Raw genomic sequence first — 17,776 nt, 5'->3', positions numbered from 1 at the left:
CACAGCATGATGCTGCCACCCCCGTGCTTCACGGTTAGGGATAGTGTTCTTCGGCTTGCAAGCCACCCTCTTTTTCCTCCAAACATAACGATGGTCATTATGGCCGAAGAGTTCTATTTTTGTTTCAGACTAGAGGACCTTTCTCCAAAAAGTACGATATTTGTCCCCATGTGCAGTTGCAAACCGTAGTCTGGCTTTTTTATAGCGGTTTTGGAGCAGTGGCTTCTTCTTTGCTGAGCGGCCACTCAGGATATAGGACTCGTTTACTGTGGATATAGATATTTTTGTACCCATTTCCTACAGCATCTTCACAAGGTCCTTTGCTGTTGTTCTGGGATTGATTTGCACTTTTCGCACCAAAATACGTTCATCTCTAGGAGACAGAACACATCTCCTTCCTGAGTGGTATGACGGCTGCGTTGTCCCATGGTGTTTATACTTGCGTATTATTGTTTATACAGATGAACGTGGTACCTTCAGGCGTTTGGAAATTGCTCCCAAGGATGAACCAGACTTGTGGAGGTCTACAATTTTGGGTCTTGGCTGATTTCTTTTGATTTTCCCATGATGTCAAGCAAAGAGGCACTGAGTTTGAAGGTAGGCCTTGAAATACATCCACAGGTACACCTCCAATTGACTCAAATTATGTCAATTAGCCTATAAGAAGCTTCTAAAGCCATGACATCATTTTCTGGAATTTTCCAAGCTGTTTAAAGGCACAGTCAACTTAGTGTATGTCAACTTCTGATCCACTGGAATTGTGATACAGTGAATTATAAGTGAAATAATCTGCCTGTAAACAATTGTTGGAAAAATTACTTGTGTCATGCACAAAGTAGATGTCCTAACCGATTTGAGATATCTATATATATATCAAATTGTAATTGCCACATGCGCCGAATACAACAGGTGTAGACATTACAGTGAAACGCTTACTTACAAGCCCTTAACCAACAATGCAGTTAAGTAAAAAATAGATAAGTAAAAAATTAAAATAAATAGCAAATAATTAAAGAGCAGCAGTAAAATAAAATAACAGTAGGGAGGCTATATACAGGGTAAAATAAAATAACAGTAGGGAGGCTATATACAGGGGGTACCGGTACAGAGTCAATATGCGGGGCACCGGTTAGTCGAGGTAATTGAGGTAATATGTACATGTGGGTAGAGTTAAAGTGACTATATATAAATAATAAACAGAGTAGCAGCAGTGTAAAAGAGGGGGATGGGGTGGGGTGTGGGGGCAATGCAAATAGTCCGGGTAGCCATGATTAGCTTTTAAGGAGTCTTATGGCTTGGGGGTAGAAGCTGTTAAGAAGCCTTTTGGACCTAGACTTGGTGCTCCGGTACCGCTTGCCGTGCGGTAGCAGAGAGAACAGTCTATGACTAGGGTGGCTGGAGTCTTCGATAATTTTTAGGGCCTTCCTCTGACACCGCCTGGTATTTGGTCCTGGATGGCAGGAAGCTTGGCCCCAGTGATGTACTGGGCCGTATGCACTACACTCTGTAGTGCCTTGCGGTCAGAGGCCCGAGCAGTTGCCATACCAGGCGGTGATGCAACCAGTCAGATTGCTCTCGATGGTGCAGCTAAAGAACATTTTGAGGATCTGAGGACCCATGCCAAATCTTTTCAGTCTCCTGAGGGGGAATAGGCTTTGTCGTGCCCTCTTCACGACTGTCTTGGTGTGTTTGGACCATGATAGTTCGTTGGTGATGTGGACACCAAGGAACTTGAAGCTCTCAACCTTTTCCACTACAGCCCCGTCGATGAGAATGGGGGCGTGCTCAGTCCTCTTTTTCCTGTAGTCCACAATCATCTCCTTTGTCTTGGTCACGTTGAGGGAGAGGTTGTTATCCTGGCACCACACGGCCAGGTCTCTGACCTCCTCCCTATAGGCTGTCTCATCGTTGTCGGTGATCAGGCCTACCACTGTTGTGTCGTCGGCAAACTTAATGATGGTGTTGGAGTCGTTCCTGGCCATGCAATTATGGTTGAACAGGGAGTACAGGTGGGGACTGAGCACGCACCCCTGAGGGGCCCCCGTGTTGAGGATCTGCGTGGCAGATGTGTTGTTACCTACCCTTACCACCTGGGTGCGGCCCATCAGGATGTCCAGGATCCAGTTGCAGAGGGAGGTGTTTAGTCCCAGGGTCCTTAGTTTAGTGATGAGCTTTGAGGGCACTATGGTGTTGAACACTGAGCTGTAGTAAATGAATAGCATTCTCACATAGGTGTTCCTCTTGTCCAGGTGGGAAAGGGCAGTGTGGAGTGCAATAGAGATTGCATCATCTGTGGATCTGTTGGGGCGGTACGCAAATTGGAGTGGGTCTAGGGTTTCTGGGATAATGGTGTTGATGTGAGCCATGACCAGCCTTTCAAAGCACTTCATGGCTACCGACGTGAGTGCTACGGGTCGGTAGTCATTTAGGCAGGTTATCTTAGTGTTCTTGGGCACAGGGACTATGGTATTACAGACTCAGTCAGACACATGTTGAAAATGTCAGTGAAGACACTTGCCAGTTGGTCAGCGCATATTTTATTTATATATATAATATATATGGGGGATTGGAAATGATGCAGACAATTACATTGATGGAAGCCACAATCTATCTGCAATATTAAAGCTGATCTAGGTGAGGAAGCAATATGTGATTTTGTAATTTCGGTGAAAATGCCTTTGAAATTTGGGTGGAAAATCCTTTTTATGATGAATATGATGTGACAGAATTTCCTTACTCAGACTAAAGGCAGATTTAATTAAGATTTCCTTTTAGTAACTTGTTTTCACACCAGCAAGCACACACACTGATATCACTCCTCCGTTTCTTACAGCCTCAGCACTGACCTTGCGTACTTTCTGGAAGTAGAGCTCAGGCAGGGCGTGAAGCCAGTAGGCCAGCTGAGTGAGGTAGAAGAACTTCACCTGAAACCTGCAGCACGCACGTTCACACACACACACACACAGATGTTGTTAAAGGATATGGTGCAGAGCAGGGTTCTCCTGCCAACTCCGGTACTGGAGAGCTATTGGGTGTGCAGGCTTTCGTTCCAGCCCTGCAGTAACATACCTGATTCAGCCAATTAAGGTCCAGATACAGGACCTTGATTATTTGAATCAGTCGAGTTACTGCAGGGTTGAAAGGAAAACCTCAATACCCAGTAGTTTTCCAGGACTTGAGTTGGGGAAACCTGAAGGAGTAAAGAAGGGTTGTTTAACCCATCATGAGAGGCCTACTAATAGTTACACCTGAGAAGAATACAATCTTAATTTTTACTTTACAAGAAGATCAACTATAAGGGAGTTACATTGCCATTGTGCTAATGATTATGGTTAACACAATATATATTGTTCCTGTCTGCGCCCTAAATGTCCTGGTCAAGAGTATTGCACTATACACGGAATAGGGCACCATTTGTGATGCAGACAGCAACAAGATACCCCTGTTTTAGTGCCGAGTCATCATACCTGAGGTGGACATGTGGGTAGTTCTCCCAAAGGTTACTAGGGTGAAACAGGTATCCTTCCTGAAAAGAGAAAAGGGAGACTTTAGTGGAAATCTTCATGATTTGACTTTACACGACACATGTGTGTGTGTGTGTGTGTGTGTGTCTTACTGTTATGAGTATGTAGAGACTCCACATGCTGGACACCAGGTGAAACACACACAGCTGGCCCGACTCATTAAACTTGGTGTTCTTGCTTTTCGAGAGATGGAGACGCCTATTTACCTTCTAAAAACAGAACAAAAAAAGAGCATGTGGTTAAAAATTAGGCTCCAGATATCATGGGAGACTGGTTGTGTCAAAATGGGTTTCATTTCCTGGTTCCATAGAAACCTTGTCATTATGATACACAAGGAAGTGTACAGAAACAAAAAACCTTTGACAACAAAAGCTATCTTTAACCACTCCGACGCACTTGGAGCAGAGACGTACCGTACAAGTGTTAACCCAGGGGTGTCAAGGGGATGCATTCGGTCTTCAACGAGGTCTGGAGGGCCGCATTGAAAATTGATTATATTTTATACGTTTGCAAAACATTGCCCTCTATCCATAGTTTTTGACATTTTTGATGCGCCCTGATAGTCTTGCTTTCATTTCGGTGATTAGTGAGCTGGAAACACTCAAGAAACTTTATGAATGTAGGTCCATTATTTCTACAGAGTTTCGATTTTGATTTATTCATTTTAAAGTATATTGAGTTTGTCCCCCCCCCCCCGAAAAAAAATAATATATATGTATATATGGCTCTGGAAAAAATTAAGAGACCACTGCAAATGTTTCTTAAATCAGCATCTCTACAGTGAGGGAAAAAAGTATTTGATCCCCTGCTGATTTTGTACATTTGCCCACTGACAAAGAAATTATCAGTCTATAATATTAATGGTAGGTTTATTTGAACAGTGAGAGACAGAATAACAACAAAACCATCTAGAAAAACGCATGTCAAAAATGTTATAAATTGATTTGCATTTTAAATGAGGGAAATAAGTATTTGACCCCCTCTCAATCAGAAAGATTTCTGGCTCCCAGGTGTCTTTTATTCAGGTATCGAGCTGAGATTAGGAGCACACTCTTAAAAGGGAGTGCTCCTAATCTCAGTTTGTTACCTGTATAAAAGACACCTGTCCACAGAAGCAATCAATCAGATTCCGAACTCTGCACCATGGCCAAGACCAAAGAGCTCTCCAAGGATGTCAGGGACAAGATTGTAGACCTACACAAAGCTGGAATGGGCTAGAAGACCATCGCCAAGCAGCTTGGTGAGAAGGTGACAACAGTTGGTGCGATTATTCGCAAATGGAAGAAACACAAAAGAACTGTCAATCTCCCTCGGCCTGGGGCTCCATGCAAGATCTCACCTCGTGGAGTTGCAATGATCATGAGAACGGTGAGGAATCAGCCCAGAACTACACGGGAGGATCTTGTCAATGATCTCAAGGCAGCTGGGACCATAGTCACCAAGAAAACAATTGGTAACACACTACGCCGTGAAGGACTGAAATCCTGCAGCGCCCGCAAGGTCCCCCTGCTCAAGAAAGCACATATACAGGGCCGTCTGAAGTTTGCCAATGAACATCTGAATGATTCAGAGGAGAACTGGGTGAAAGTGTTGTGATCAGATGAGACCATAATCGAGGTCTTTGGCATCAACTCAACTCGCCGTGTTTGGAGGAGGAGGAATGCTGCCTATGACCCCAAGAACACCATCAAACATGGAGGTGGAAACATTATGCTTTGGGGGTGTTTTTCTGCTAAGGAGACAGGACAACTTCACTGCATCAAAGGGATGATGGACGGGGCCATGTACCGTCAAATCTTGGGTGAGAACCACCTCCCCTCAGCCAGGGCATTGAAAATGGATCATGGATGGGTATTCTAGCAGGACAATGACCCAAAACACACGGCCAAGGCAACAAAGGAGTGGCTCAAGAAGAAGCACATTAAGGTCCTGGAGTGGCCTAGCCAGTCTCCAGACCTTAATCCCATAGAAAATCTGTGGAGGGAGCTGAAGGTTCGAGTTGCCAAACGTCAGCCTCGAAACCTTAATGACTTGGAGAAGATCTGCAAAGAGGAGTGGGACAAAATCCATCCTGAGATGTGTGCAAACCTGGTGGCCAACTACAAGAAACGTCTGACCTCTGTGATTGCCAACAAGGGTTTTGCCACCAAGTACTAAGTCATGTTTTGCAGAGGGGTGAAATACTTATTTCCCTCATTAAAATGCAAATAAATTTATAACATTTTTGACATGCGTTTTTCAGGATTTTTTTGTTGTTATTCTGTCTCTCACTGTTCAAATAAACCTACCATTAAAATTATAGACTGATCATGTCTTTGTCAGTGCGCAAACATACAAAATAAGCAGGGGATCAAATACTTTTTCCCGCTCACTGTACATGTATGACAGCCATTCCATTCCAGTGTCTGTTGAATTCCAACACAGGCACACCTCATTCTTCTGAATTAGGTACTGATTAGGTGATCACATGAACCAAATCTTATTTAACGAGGAAAAGTATAAAAAAAACACTGCTGTGGTCATCACTATCCTCTTGCAATAATACCAGTTGGATGGCAAAAACAGTGCTAATAGTACCTCAAAAGTAATATTAATCAAAAAATAACTATTGACCATGCCAAAAAAGTTGAAAAGGAAAGTTTTGAGTGAGGAAAAGAAGGGTTCAGTTCTAGCTTTACTGGCAGAGGGATACAGTGAGCGTCAGGTTGCTTCCATCCTTAACATTTCAAAGACGGTGGTTCATAAGAACAAGGTCAAACAGCAGACATTGGGGACAACAAAGCTACAGACCGGCAGAGGGCGAAAACGACTCTCTAATGACCGGGATGACCGCCAACTCATTCGAATGTCACTCAACAACCGTAGGATGACATCAAGTGACCTACAAAAAGTGCACGGCGAGGACGGTTCGAAACAGGCTCATAGGGGCAGGGCTGAAGTCATGCAAAGCTAGAAAAAAAACCTTCATCAATGAGAAGCAAAGAAGAGCCAGGCTGAGGTTTGCAAAAGACCATAAGGATTGGACCGTAGAGGACTGGAGTAAGGTCATCTTCTCTGATGAGTCCAATTTTCAGCTTTGCCCAACACCTGGTCGTCTAATGGTTAGACGGAGACCTGGAGAGGCCTACAAGCCACAGTGTCTCGCACCCACTGTGAAATTTGGTGGAGGATCGGTGATGATCTGGGGGTGCTTCATCAAGGCTGGAATCGGGCAGATTTGTCTTTGTGAAGGATGCATGAATCAAGCCACGTACAAGGTTGTCCTGGAAGAAAACTTGCTTCCTTTTGCTCTGACGTTGTTCCCCAACTCTGAGGATTGGTTTTTCCAGCAGGACAATGCGCCATGTCACACAGCCAGGTCAATCAAGGTGTGGATGGAGGACCACCAGATCAAGACCCTGTCATGGCCAGCCCAATCTCCAGACCTGAACCCCATTGAAAACTTCTGGAATGTGATCAAGAGGAAGATGGATGGTCACAAGCCATCAAACAAAGCCGAGCTGCTTGAATTTTTGCGCCAGGAGTGGCATAAAGTCACCCAACATCAATGTGAAAGACTGGTGGAGAGCATGCCAAGACGCATGAAAGCTGTGATTGAAAATCGGAGGTCTGACAACACTGCATCTTTTTTGTTATTTTGACCAGTTGTCATTTTTTGCAAATAAATGCTCTGAATGACAATATTTTTATTTGGAAGAAATGTTGTCAGTAGTTTATAGAATAAAACAATTTTTTTTTTTTTTTTACCCAAACACATACCTATAAATAGTAAAACCAGAGAAACTGATAATTATGCAGTGGTCTCTTAATTTTTTCCACAGCTAGCTATATATATATATATATATATACACACACACACTGCTCAAATAAATAAAGGGAACACTTAAACAACACAATGTAACTCCAAGTCAATCACACTTCTGTGAAATCAAACTGTCCACTTAGGAAGCAACACTGATTGACAATACATTTCACATGCTGTTGTGCAAATGGAATAGACAACAGGTGGAAATTATAGGCAATTAGCAAGACACCCACAATAAAGGACTGGTTTTGCAGGTGGTGACCACAGACCACTTCTCAGTTCCTATCAAATCAAATGTTATTGGCCACATGCGCCGAATACAACAGGTGCAGACATTACAGTGAAATGCTTACTTACAGCCCTTAACCAACAGTACATTTATTTTTAATAAAAAAGTAAAATAAAACAACAACAAAAAAAGTGTTGAGAAAAAAAGAGCAGAAGTAAAATAAAATAACAATAGGGAGGCTATATATACAGGGGGGTACCGGTGCAGAGTCAATGTGCGGGGGCACCGGCTAGTTGAGGAAGTTGAAGTAGTATGTACATGTGGGTAGAGTTAAAGTGACTATGCATAAATAATTAACAGAGTAGCAGCAGCAGCGTAAAATGATGGGGTGGGGGGTGGGGGGGGGGGGGGCAGTGCAAATAGTCCGGGTAGCCATGATTAGCTGTTCAGGAGTCTTATGGCTTGGGGGTAGAAGCTGTTGAGAAGTCTTTTGGACCTAGACTTGGCACTCTGGTACCGCTTGCCGTGCGGTAGCAGAGAGAACAGTCTATGACTAGGGTGGCTGGAGTCTGACAATTTTGAGGGCCTTCCTCTGACACCGCCTGGTATAGAGGTCCTGGATGGCAGGAAGCTTGGCCCCAGTGATGTACTGGGCCGTACGCAATACCCTCTGTAGTGCCTTGCGGTCGGAGGCCAAGCAGTTGCCATACCAGGCGGTGATGCAACCAGTCAGGATGCTCTCGATGGTGCAGCTGTAGAATTTTTTGAGGATCTGAGGACCCATGCCGAATCTTTTCAGTCTCCTGAGGGGGAATAGGCTTTGTCGTGCCCTCTTCACGACTGTCTTGGTGTGTTTGGACCATGATAGTTCGTTGGTGATGTGGACACCAAGGAACTTGAAGCTCTCAACCTTTTCCACTACAGCCCCGTCGATGAGAATGGGGGCGTGCTCAGTCCTCTTTTTCCTGTAGTCCACAATCATCTCCTTTGTCTTGGTCACGTTGAGGGAGAGGTTGTTATCCTGGCACCACACGGCCAGGTCTCTGACCTCCTCCCTATAGGCTGTCTCATCGTTGTCGGTGATCAGGCCTACCACTGTTGTGTCGTCGGCAAACTTAATGATGGTGTTGGAGTCGTGCCTGGCCATGCAGTCATGGGTGAACAGGGAGTATAGGAGGGGACTGAGCACGCACCCCTGAGGGGCCCCCGTGTTGAGGATCAGTGTGGCAGATGTTGTTACCTACCCTTACCACCTGGGGGCGGCCCGTCAGGAAGTCCAGGATCCAGTTGCAGAGGGAGGTGTTTAGTCCCAGGATCCTTAGCTTAGTGATGAGCTTTGAGGGCACTATGGTGTTGAATGCTGAGCTGTAGTCAATGAATAGCATTCTCACGTAGGTGTTCCTCTTGTCCAGGTGGGAAAGGGCAGTGTGGAGTGCAATAGAGATTGCATCATCTGTGGATCTGTTGGGGCGGTATGCAAATTGGAGTGGGTCTAGGGTTTCTGGGATAATGGTGTTGATGTGAGCCATGACCAGCCTTTCAAAGCACTTCATGGCTACAGACGTCAGTGCTATGGGTCGGTAGTCATTTAGGCAGGTTCTCTTAGTGTCCTTGGGCACGGGGACTATGGTGGTCTGCTTGAAACATGTTGGTATTACAGACTCAGTCAGGGACATGTTGAAAATGTCAGTGAAGACACTTGCCAGTTGGTCAGCACATGCTCGGAGTACACGTCCTGGTAATCCGTCTGGCCCTGCGGCCTTGTGAATGTTGACCTGCTTAAAAGTCTTACTCACATCGGCTACGGAGAGCGTGATCACATAGTCATCCGGAACAACTGGTGCTCTCATGCATGCTTCAGTGCTGCTTGCCTCGAAGCGAGCATAGAAGTGCTTTAGCTCGTCTGATAGGCTTGTGTCACTGGGAAGCTCACGGCTGTGCTTCCCTTTGTAGTCTGTAATAGTTTTCAAGCCCTGCCACATCCGACGAGCGTCAGAGCCGGTGTAGTACGATTCAATCTTAGTCCTGTATTGACTCTTTGCCTGTTTGATGGTTCGTCGGAGGGCATAGCGGGATTTCTTATAAGCGTCCGGGTTAGAGTCCCGCTCCTTGAAAGCGGCAGCTCTACCCTTTAGCTCAGTGCGGATGTTTCCTGTAATCCATGGCTTTTGGTTGGGGTATGTACGTACGGTCACTGTGGGGATGACATCATTGATGCACTTATTGATGAAGCCAGTGACTGATGTGGTGTACTCCTCAATGCTATCTGAAGAATCCCGGAACATGTTCCAGTCTGTGCTAGCAAAACAGTCCTGTAGCTTAGTATCTGCGTCATCTGACCACTTTTTTATTAACCGAGTCACTGGTGCTTCCTGCTTTAGTTTTTGCTTATAAGCAGGAATCAGGAGGATAGAATTATGGTCAGATTTGCCAAATGGAGGGCGAGGGAGAGCTTTGTATGCATCTCTGTGTGTGGAGTAAAGGTGGTCTAGAGTTTTTTTTCTTCTGGTTGCACATTTAACATGCTGGTAGAAATTAGGTAGAACGGATTTAAGTTTCCCTGCACTAAAGTCCCCGGCCACTAGGAGCACTGCCTCTGGATGAGCGTTCTCCTGTTGACTTATGGCCTTATACAGCTCATTCAGTGCAATCTTAATGCCAGCATTGGTTTGTGGTGGTAAATAGACAGCTATGAAAAGTATAGATGAAAACTCGCTTGGTAAATAGTGTGGTCTACAGCTTATCATAAGATACTCTACCTCAGGCGAGCAAAACCTCGAGACTTCCTTAGTATTTGATTTTGTGCACCAGCTGTTGTTTACAAATATACACAGACCGCCACCCCTTGTCTTACAAGAGTCAGCCGTTCTATCCTGCCGATGTAGCGTATAGCCCGCTAGCTGTATGTTATCCATGTCTTCGTTCAGCCACGACTCGGTGAAACATAAGATATTACAGTTTTTAATGTCCCGTTGGTAGGATAACCGTAATCTTAGGTCATCCAATTCATTTTCCAATGATTGAAGATTGGCTAATAGGATTGATGGGAGCGGCAGTTTATTTGCTCGCCGTCGGATCCTTACAAGGCACCCCGACCTACGTCCACGATATCTCCGTCTCTTCCTCATGCGAATGACGGGGATTTGGGCCTTGTCGGGTGTCTGTAGGATATCCTTCGCGGCCGCCTTGAAGAAAAATTATTTGTCCAATGCGAGGTGAGTAATCGCTGGCCTGATATCCAGAAGTTCTTTTTGGTTATAAGAGACGATGGCAGAAACATTATGTACAAAATAAATTACAAATAACGCGGAAAAACACATAATAGTACAATTGGTTAGAGGGCTGTAAAACGGCAGCCATCTTCTCCGGCGCCATTCCTATGCTTCCTGGCTGATGTTTTGGTCACTTTTGAATGCTGGCGGTGCTTTCATTCTAGTGGTAGCATGAGACGGAGTCTACAACCCACACAAGTGGCTCAGGTAGTGCAGCTCATCCAGGATGGCACATCAATGCGAGCTGTGGCAAGAAGGTTTGCTGTGTCTGTCAGCGTAGGTGTCCAGAGCATGGAGGCGCTACCAGGAGACAGGCCAGTACATCAGGAGACGTGGAGGAGGCCGTAGGAGGGCAACAACCCAGCAGCAGGACTGCTACCTCCGCCTTTGTGCAAGGAGGAGCAGGAGGAGCACTGCCAGAGCCCTGCAGCATGACCGGTTTGGCGGTGGGTCAGTCATGGTGTGGGGTGGCATTTCTTTGGGGGGCCGCACAGCCCTCCATGTGCTCGGCAGAGGTAGCCTGACTGCCATTAGGTACCGAGATGAGATCCTCAGACCCCTTGTGAGACCATATGCTGGTGCGGTTGGCCCTGGGTTCCTCCTAATGCAAGACAATGCTAGACCTCATGTGGCTGCAGTGTGTCAGCAGTTCCTGCAAGAGGAAGGCATTGATGCTATGGACTGGCCCGCCCGTTCCCCAGACCTGAATCCAATTGAGCACATCTGGGACATCATGTCTCGCTCCATCCACCAACGCCACGTTGCACCACACTGTCCAGGAGTTGGCGGATGCTTTAGTCCAGGTCTGGGAGGAGATCCCTCAGGAGACCATCCACCACCTCATCAGGAGCATGCCCAGGCGTTGTAGGGAGGTCATACAGGCACGTGGAGGCCACACACACTACTGAGCCTCATTTTGACTTGTTTTAAGGACATTACATCAAAGTTGGATCAGCCTGTAGTGTGGTTTTCCACTTTAATTTTGAGGGTGACTCCAAATCCAGACCTCCATGGGTTGATAAATTTGATTTCCATTGATAATTTGTGTGTGATTTTGTTGTCAGCACATTCAACTATGTAAAGAAAAAAGTATTTAATAAGATTATTTCATTAATTCAGATCTAGGTGACTCGTGTCACTAGATGTGTTATTTTAGTATTCCCTTTATTTTTTTGAGCAGTGTATATATAAAACCTGCGGCCCGTATGTTTGACACCCGTGTTAACCCATTGTAAACACAGTTGATGATAGAGCTAAATAATATTACAATTACATTCCTTTTTTTGAGATCAACTGTTTAGCATTACAATCCTATTCCTATTAGCCGGGTCCCAGATCTTTTTGTACTGTCTTGACAACTCTTAGGGTCACTGTAATGCTAAACATAGGAGGTGGCAAGACAGCACAAACAGATCTAGGACCAGGGCCCTTATCTACAAAGCGTCTCAGAGGAGTGCTGATCTCGCATAGATCATATTGTATGGACAGATCCTCGATCAGCACTCTGAAACACTTTGTGGATATGGCCCCAGGCTACATCCCTGTATCCTGGATGTTTTGTATATGAGAGCAGACAGAAAAACAACCCCATTCAACTTGTGACCTCATGATGAGTCTGTGTGGAGTAGGCCCATCAACCTTGATCTAAGGTCAGTTTTGCATTTCCAATTTAAATGGTTCATGCTACGATTGGCTGATCCTAGCTCTGTGCATACAAGGGAAACTTCTACTCAGACCAGTCAGTCTCCATTGTTCCAGAGTTGAATCTCCATTTTACCCATCAGTGTTAACTACCATTGTATCGACAAGGCGGGTTGCCCCATTGCCGCCAGTCTACAAGATGTTGGCATCTATTGGTTTCAATTGACAGACAGTTAAGATGCCAGAGTGCCTGGATGTTGCTTTGGGAACACAAATACCCACAATGCAGTGAGGCTTGGTAATACTCACATCCAGGACGTACTCCTGCACCACGGCGTGGAGGATGATGGTGATGAAGAAATAGAAGAGGATGGTGGCCCAGTCCCGCCACCCGTACTGGTACAACGTCACCTCTCCCTCTGGACAGACAGACAGACAGACAATGGAGGGCAGGTAGGCATAATGAGTGACAAAGGACACACTCATCATAAAGTACACACAAAAGTAGGCTACAGTGAGGAATGTACTGATGACATTTACATTTACATTTTAGTCATTTAGCAGACGCTCTTATCCAGAGCGACTTACAACAGGTATGACAGAAATGGCAGATAAGCCTCCTCTGACAAACAGAGTGATAGTAGGCTATGGATGTATCCCAAATGGCACCCTATTCTCTACATAGTGCACTACTTTTGACCAGAGCCCTATGGGCCCTGGTCAAAGTAGTGTCCTTTATAGGGAATAGACTCATAGCTGATGTGGTAGTGTTGAATGGGGGTTGTGGCACAAACCTGGTGACAGGGTGCTGATGTTGTACTGGGGTTGAATAAACAGTATTGCAGTTTTTGCTGTTGCCTAGAAAAGAGAAGCACAATCACATTTAGGTTAGATCTATGCTGAGATTAGATATCTAACGTTTTATGAAACTGCCAAGGGGTTGCCTATGCATTACTTTCTTGTTTATGAAAGCAAGTAGACGGACAAATACGGAGTGGATAAAGTTCTGGTAATGGACATTTGTGTGTGTATGTCTGTCTTTTTACGGACTGCAGACTGTGGGAGCGGCATGTAGTGACGATCTACACAATTGGCATGCTGACTGCAGAAATGTCCACCAGCGCTGTTGCCAGATAATTGTATGTTAATTTCTCTACCATAAGCCGCCTCCAACGTTGTTTTAGAGAATTTGGCAGTACGTCCAACTGGCCTCACAACTGCAGATCATGTGTAACCACGCCAGCCCAGGACCTCCACATCCAGCTTCTTCACCTGCGGGATCATCTGAGACCAGCCACCCAGACAGCTGATGAAACGGAGGAGTACTTTTGTCTGTAATAAAGCTCTTTTGTGGGGAAAAACTAATTCTGATTGGCTGGGCCTGGCTCCCCAGTGGGAAGGCCCATGCCCTCCCAGACCCACCCATGGCTGTGCCACTGGCCAGTCATGTGAAATCCATAGATTAGGGCCTAATTAATTCATTTCAATTGACAGATTTCCTTATATGAACTGTAAAATCGTTGCATTTATATTTTTGTTTAGTATAGCTAGCGTGTACTAGCTAGCTAGCGTGCATGTAGATAATGCGTGTAGTGACGAAATGCTAGTGGGCGAGGCATATAGTGACCTAATGGACGTAGTACTGTTAGTATTACCCTCAATGGCAGAGGGCGCGGGGTGCAGTGGGCGCAGCGTGTAGTTACTGCAGTCCACGAATATATATTATTGCAAACGGAAACTTTCTCAAACACCTCCCACTTTTGGGGGTAATTTGACGCTGCTTCGAACGTGAATTCCGAGGGGGGACGGTGCTGTATTAAAAAAACGAGTCGCCTCGCCATGACGAAGGGATATGCAGCTTATTTTACAGTAAACTCGAGCGCACTAACAAATTGCCAACATTCCACGCGCGCCAGGGCCACCTGGTGCCTTGTCAAAACTAAAGCCAACGGAGTTCACGAGAGGGGATCTAGTTTGCATGGGTCTATTCGGAGTGAAGTGTTACCACAGTGTGTTTCACTCTTTCCGAAACGTGAAAGCTCAAGGAAACCCCCTCCATAGCCTATATGTAGCCAACACATGAAGGCCAATAGCTTTCGAAGGGACTGAGAATCCCGGATTGATACTTTAAACACAGTCACAGCAATGCAAATTACTTTTCCAAACGAACCGTAGACTAGGTTATTTGACAGATTAGGCTACAGCAAGTGTTTATCTACGTGTGAATTCATCAACCGGCCCATGACGACCATTTTTAGTCGAAGCATTCAATTATCTAACCAAGTGTTAGGGCTATAATCTAACATTTGTCCTTTAATAAAAAATGACAGCTCGGGCGCAAATAGAACATGGAACACAATTCGCGTCACAGTCAGTGCACAGAAACGCAAGCACACCTACTCTTTCATTGCAAAATAACCCGCTGTAGCAGTGCTCAAAGATTGAGACGTGGCAGTTAACTCGGGATCAAATTGGTGCAGCGGGCTTCCTTCGTCGAAAGGCTTTGGCAACGAGAACCAAGAGGCACAAAAAATGTATTCGATTATGGTCATTAGTTGTGCCTTAAATTAGCTTTTAGTTGATGTCAAGCACACCGAAATAGTTAAAGTTTAACGTCAATTAAAAAGTGTTGCATTGTTACCAAACGACACTTTCAATTGGTAAATTGTAGGCTATGCAAAATCTTCTACATTTGAGACTGAACGCGTCCCGTTAAAACTGACAAAATGAGCTACTTTAGATGAACTAGCCTAGGAACAGACTGATGTCGAGATGAAGGAAGTTATGCTGTAAAAATGTCCAGTTTTTCACTTCCACTTCATCGCTGTCAACTTGCACACAAACTTTGTAACTATAGGTAGCCTTTCGCTATTGCATTGTAACAAAAAATGCAACATAGTATCGTATCTACCAACCACCGCCATATCTGCAGAACACATTAAAATGATTAAGTGTAGCCAACAGCAGTAGTAAAAGTTATCGTTGCAACCGATTTCATATGAAACAGATGAAAGATATTACATGTCGTTCAACTACATGCAATTGGAATATCTCATGGTTAGATCTGTAGCGGACCTGCCAACAAAAAACAGCTGAGTGAAACGAGGGAAAAAATTAGAATCAGAATTCATCTCACCTCAAACATCAATCCAATCAGAATGAAAATGACCAAACTAAAGACGATATCGGCATGATTCTGTATTAAGAATTCCTGGCTAAAGAAGGGATAACTCTTGTTTCTCCTCCGGAATGCCATTTCAGCAGAATGACTTTTCCGACTTTTTACTTCATCCAAAAAAAATCTGACTGCGAAGTTCAGGAGTTAACTTTTTCCTTGCTCTGCGCATGTGCAAACTCTAAAAGGGGACGTTTTGAAAATTCCTCACTAAAGGTAAGGCTAAGTGAAATTTCTTCCTATCTGGCAACTTCAGAATTACAGAACGCTACAGAACCTTCAAAGCATTTTCTTATTTACAACAAAAACCAAATGTTTGAAGTGATTTGAATGTAAAAATAGTTCGATGATCGAGCTTGTTTAAGTCACCCGCTTCTTTTCAAAGGACAAAGAAGGGCACAAAAGTTACCCCATATTACCTATGCATTTCTATGTAATGCATACAAGCATAATATAACTAATTTGCTATTACTGTAGATAAAAAAAATATATCATTCATACATTCATTTGTGTACAGAAAGTTGAAATAATTACAACACATTTTTGCATCAAGTCCACCCAATATAACCTTTATTGCTTGTTTATTATTAAACCAACAGTGGCTTTGACCTATGGAACAAAATGTTGAATAGGCAAGCACCTGAGAGGGAGAAAACTATGAAAACCAGCATAATTTCAGTGTTCTGTACGTGTTGCCTATGTGCCTTCCAAAAGTATTCACACCCCTTGACTTCATCCACATTTTCTCTTATAAAGTGGGATTAAAATTTATGTAATTGTCATTTTTTGTCAACGATCTACACCACACTCTGTAATGTCAAAGTGGAAGAATTTGTAACATATGTAAAAAATTCATGAAAAATAAAACACTAATATATCTTGATTAGATACGTATTCAACCCCCTGGGTCAATACATGTTAGAATCACCTTTGGCAGCGATTACAGCGGTGAGTCTTTCTGGGTAAGTCTCTTAACAGCTTTCCAAACCTGGATTGTGCAGCATTTGCCCATTATTCTTTTCTACTTTTCTCAAATTCTGTCAAATTGGTTGTTGATCATTGCTAGACAACCATTTTCAGGTCTTGCCATACATTTTCAAGCAGATTTAAGTCAAAACTGTAACTCGGCCACTCAGGAAAATTCACTGTCTTCTTGGTAAGCAACTCCAGTGTATATTTGGCCCTGTGTTTTAGATTATTGTCCTGCTGAAAGGTGAATTAATCTCCCAGTGTCTGGTGGAAAGCAGACTGAACCTGCTTTTCCTCTAGGAAATTTTGCCTGTGCTTAATTCCATTCCGTTTCTTTTATACCCTGAAAAAACTCCCCAGTCCTTAACGATTACAAGCATACCCATAACATGATGCAGCCACCACTATACTTGAAAATATGGAGAGTGGTACTCAGATTTGTGTTGTATTGGACTTGCCCCAAACATAACACTTTGTATTCAGGACAAAAAGTTAAATTGCTTTGCCACATGTTTTGCAGTATTACTTTTGTGCCTTGACGCAAACAGGATGCATGTTTTGGAATATTTGTTATTCTGTACAGGCTTCTTTCATTTCACTGTTAATTAGGTTAGTATTGTGGAGTAACTAAAATGTTGTTGATCCATCCTCAGTTTTCTCCTATCACAGCCATTAAACTGTAATTGTTTTAAAGTCACCATTGGCCTCATGGTGAAATCCCTGAGCGGTTTCCTTCCTCTCCGGCAACTGAGTTAGGAAGGACGCCTGTATCTTTGTAGTGACTGGGTGTATTGATACACCATCCAAAGTGTAATGAATAACTTCACCATGCTGAAAGGGATATTCAATGTCTTGTTTATAGGTGCCCTTCTTTGTGAGCCATTGGAAAACCTCCCTGGTCTTTGTGGTTGAATCTGTTTGAAATTCAGTGCTCGACTGAGGGACCTGACAGATAATTGTATGTGTGGGTTACAGAGATGAGGTAGTCATAAAAAAAGCATGTTAAACACTATTATTGCACACAGAGTGAGTCCATGCTTGTTAAGCATTTTTTATGTTTTACTCCTGAACTTATTTAAGCTTGCGATAACAAAGGGGTTGAATACTTATCCTCAAGACATTTCAGCTTTTCATTTTTATATAATTTGTAAACATTTCAAA

The 17,776-nt window shown here is 44.1% G+C and overlaps 1 protein-coding gene across 1 annotated transcript in view; it reads right to left on the bottom strand.

Moving 5' to 3' along the window:
* The window catches only part of tram2 (translocation associated membrane protein 2), a 29,636-nt gene extending 13,858 nt beyond the window's left edge, over positions 1-15,778 (bottom strand). The window contains exons 1-6 of the mRNA XM_084149489.1: positions 15,608-15,778; positions 13,266-13,329; positions 12,781-12,890; positions 3,617-3,733; positions 3,468-3,526; positions 2,847-2,931 (exon numbers count right to left, since the gene is read on the bottom strand). Coding sequence (XP_084005615.1) covers positions 2,847-2,931; positions 3,468-3,526; positions 3,617-3,733; positions 12,781-12,890; positions 13,266-13,329; positions 15,608-15,727 — 555 coding nt within the window. The 5' untranslated portion in view covers positions 15,728-15,778. The remainder of the gene's footprint in view (positions 1-2,846; positions 2,932-3,467; positions 3,527-3,616; positions 3,734-12,780; positions 12,891-13,265; positions 13,330-15,607) is intronic.
* Between the last annotated feature and the right edge of the window lie 1,998 nt (positions 15,779-17,776).

Source organism: Coregonus lavaretus, assembly GCF_964263955.1.
Source record: "Coregonus lavaretus genome assembly, chromosome: 31".
Classification (NCBI taxonomy): domain Eukaryota; kingdom Metazoa; phylum Chordata; class Actinopteri; order Salmoniformes; family Salmonidae; genus Coregonus; species Coregonus lavaretus.
The sequence above is the reverse complement of the archived record's forward strand: the minus strand, read 5'-3'. Positions and strand labels throughout refer to the sequence as shown.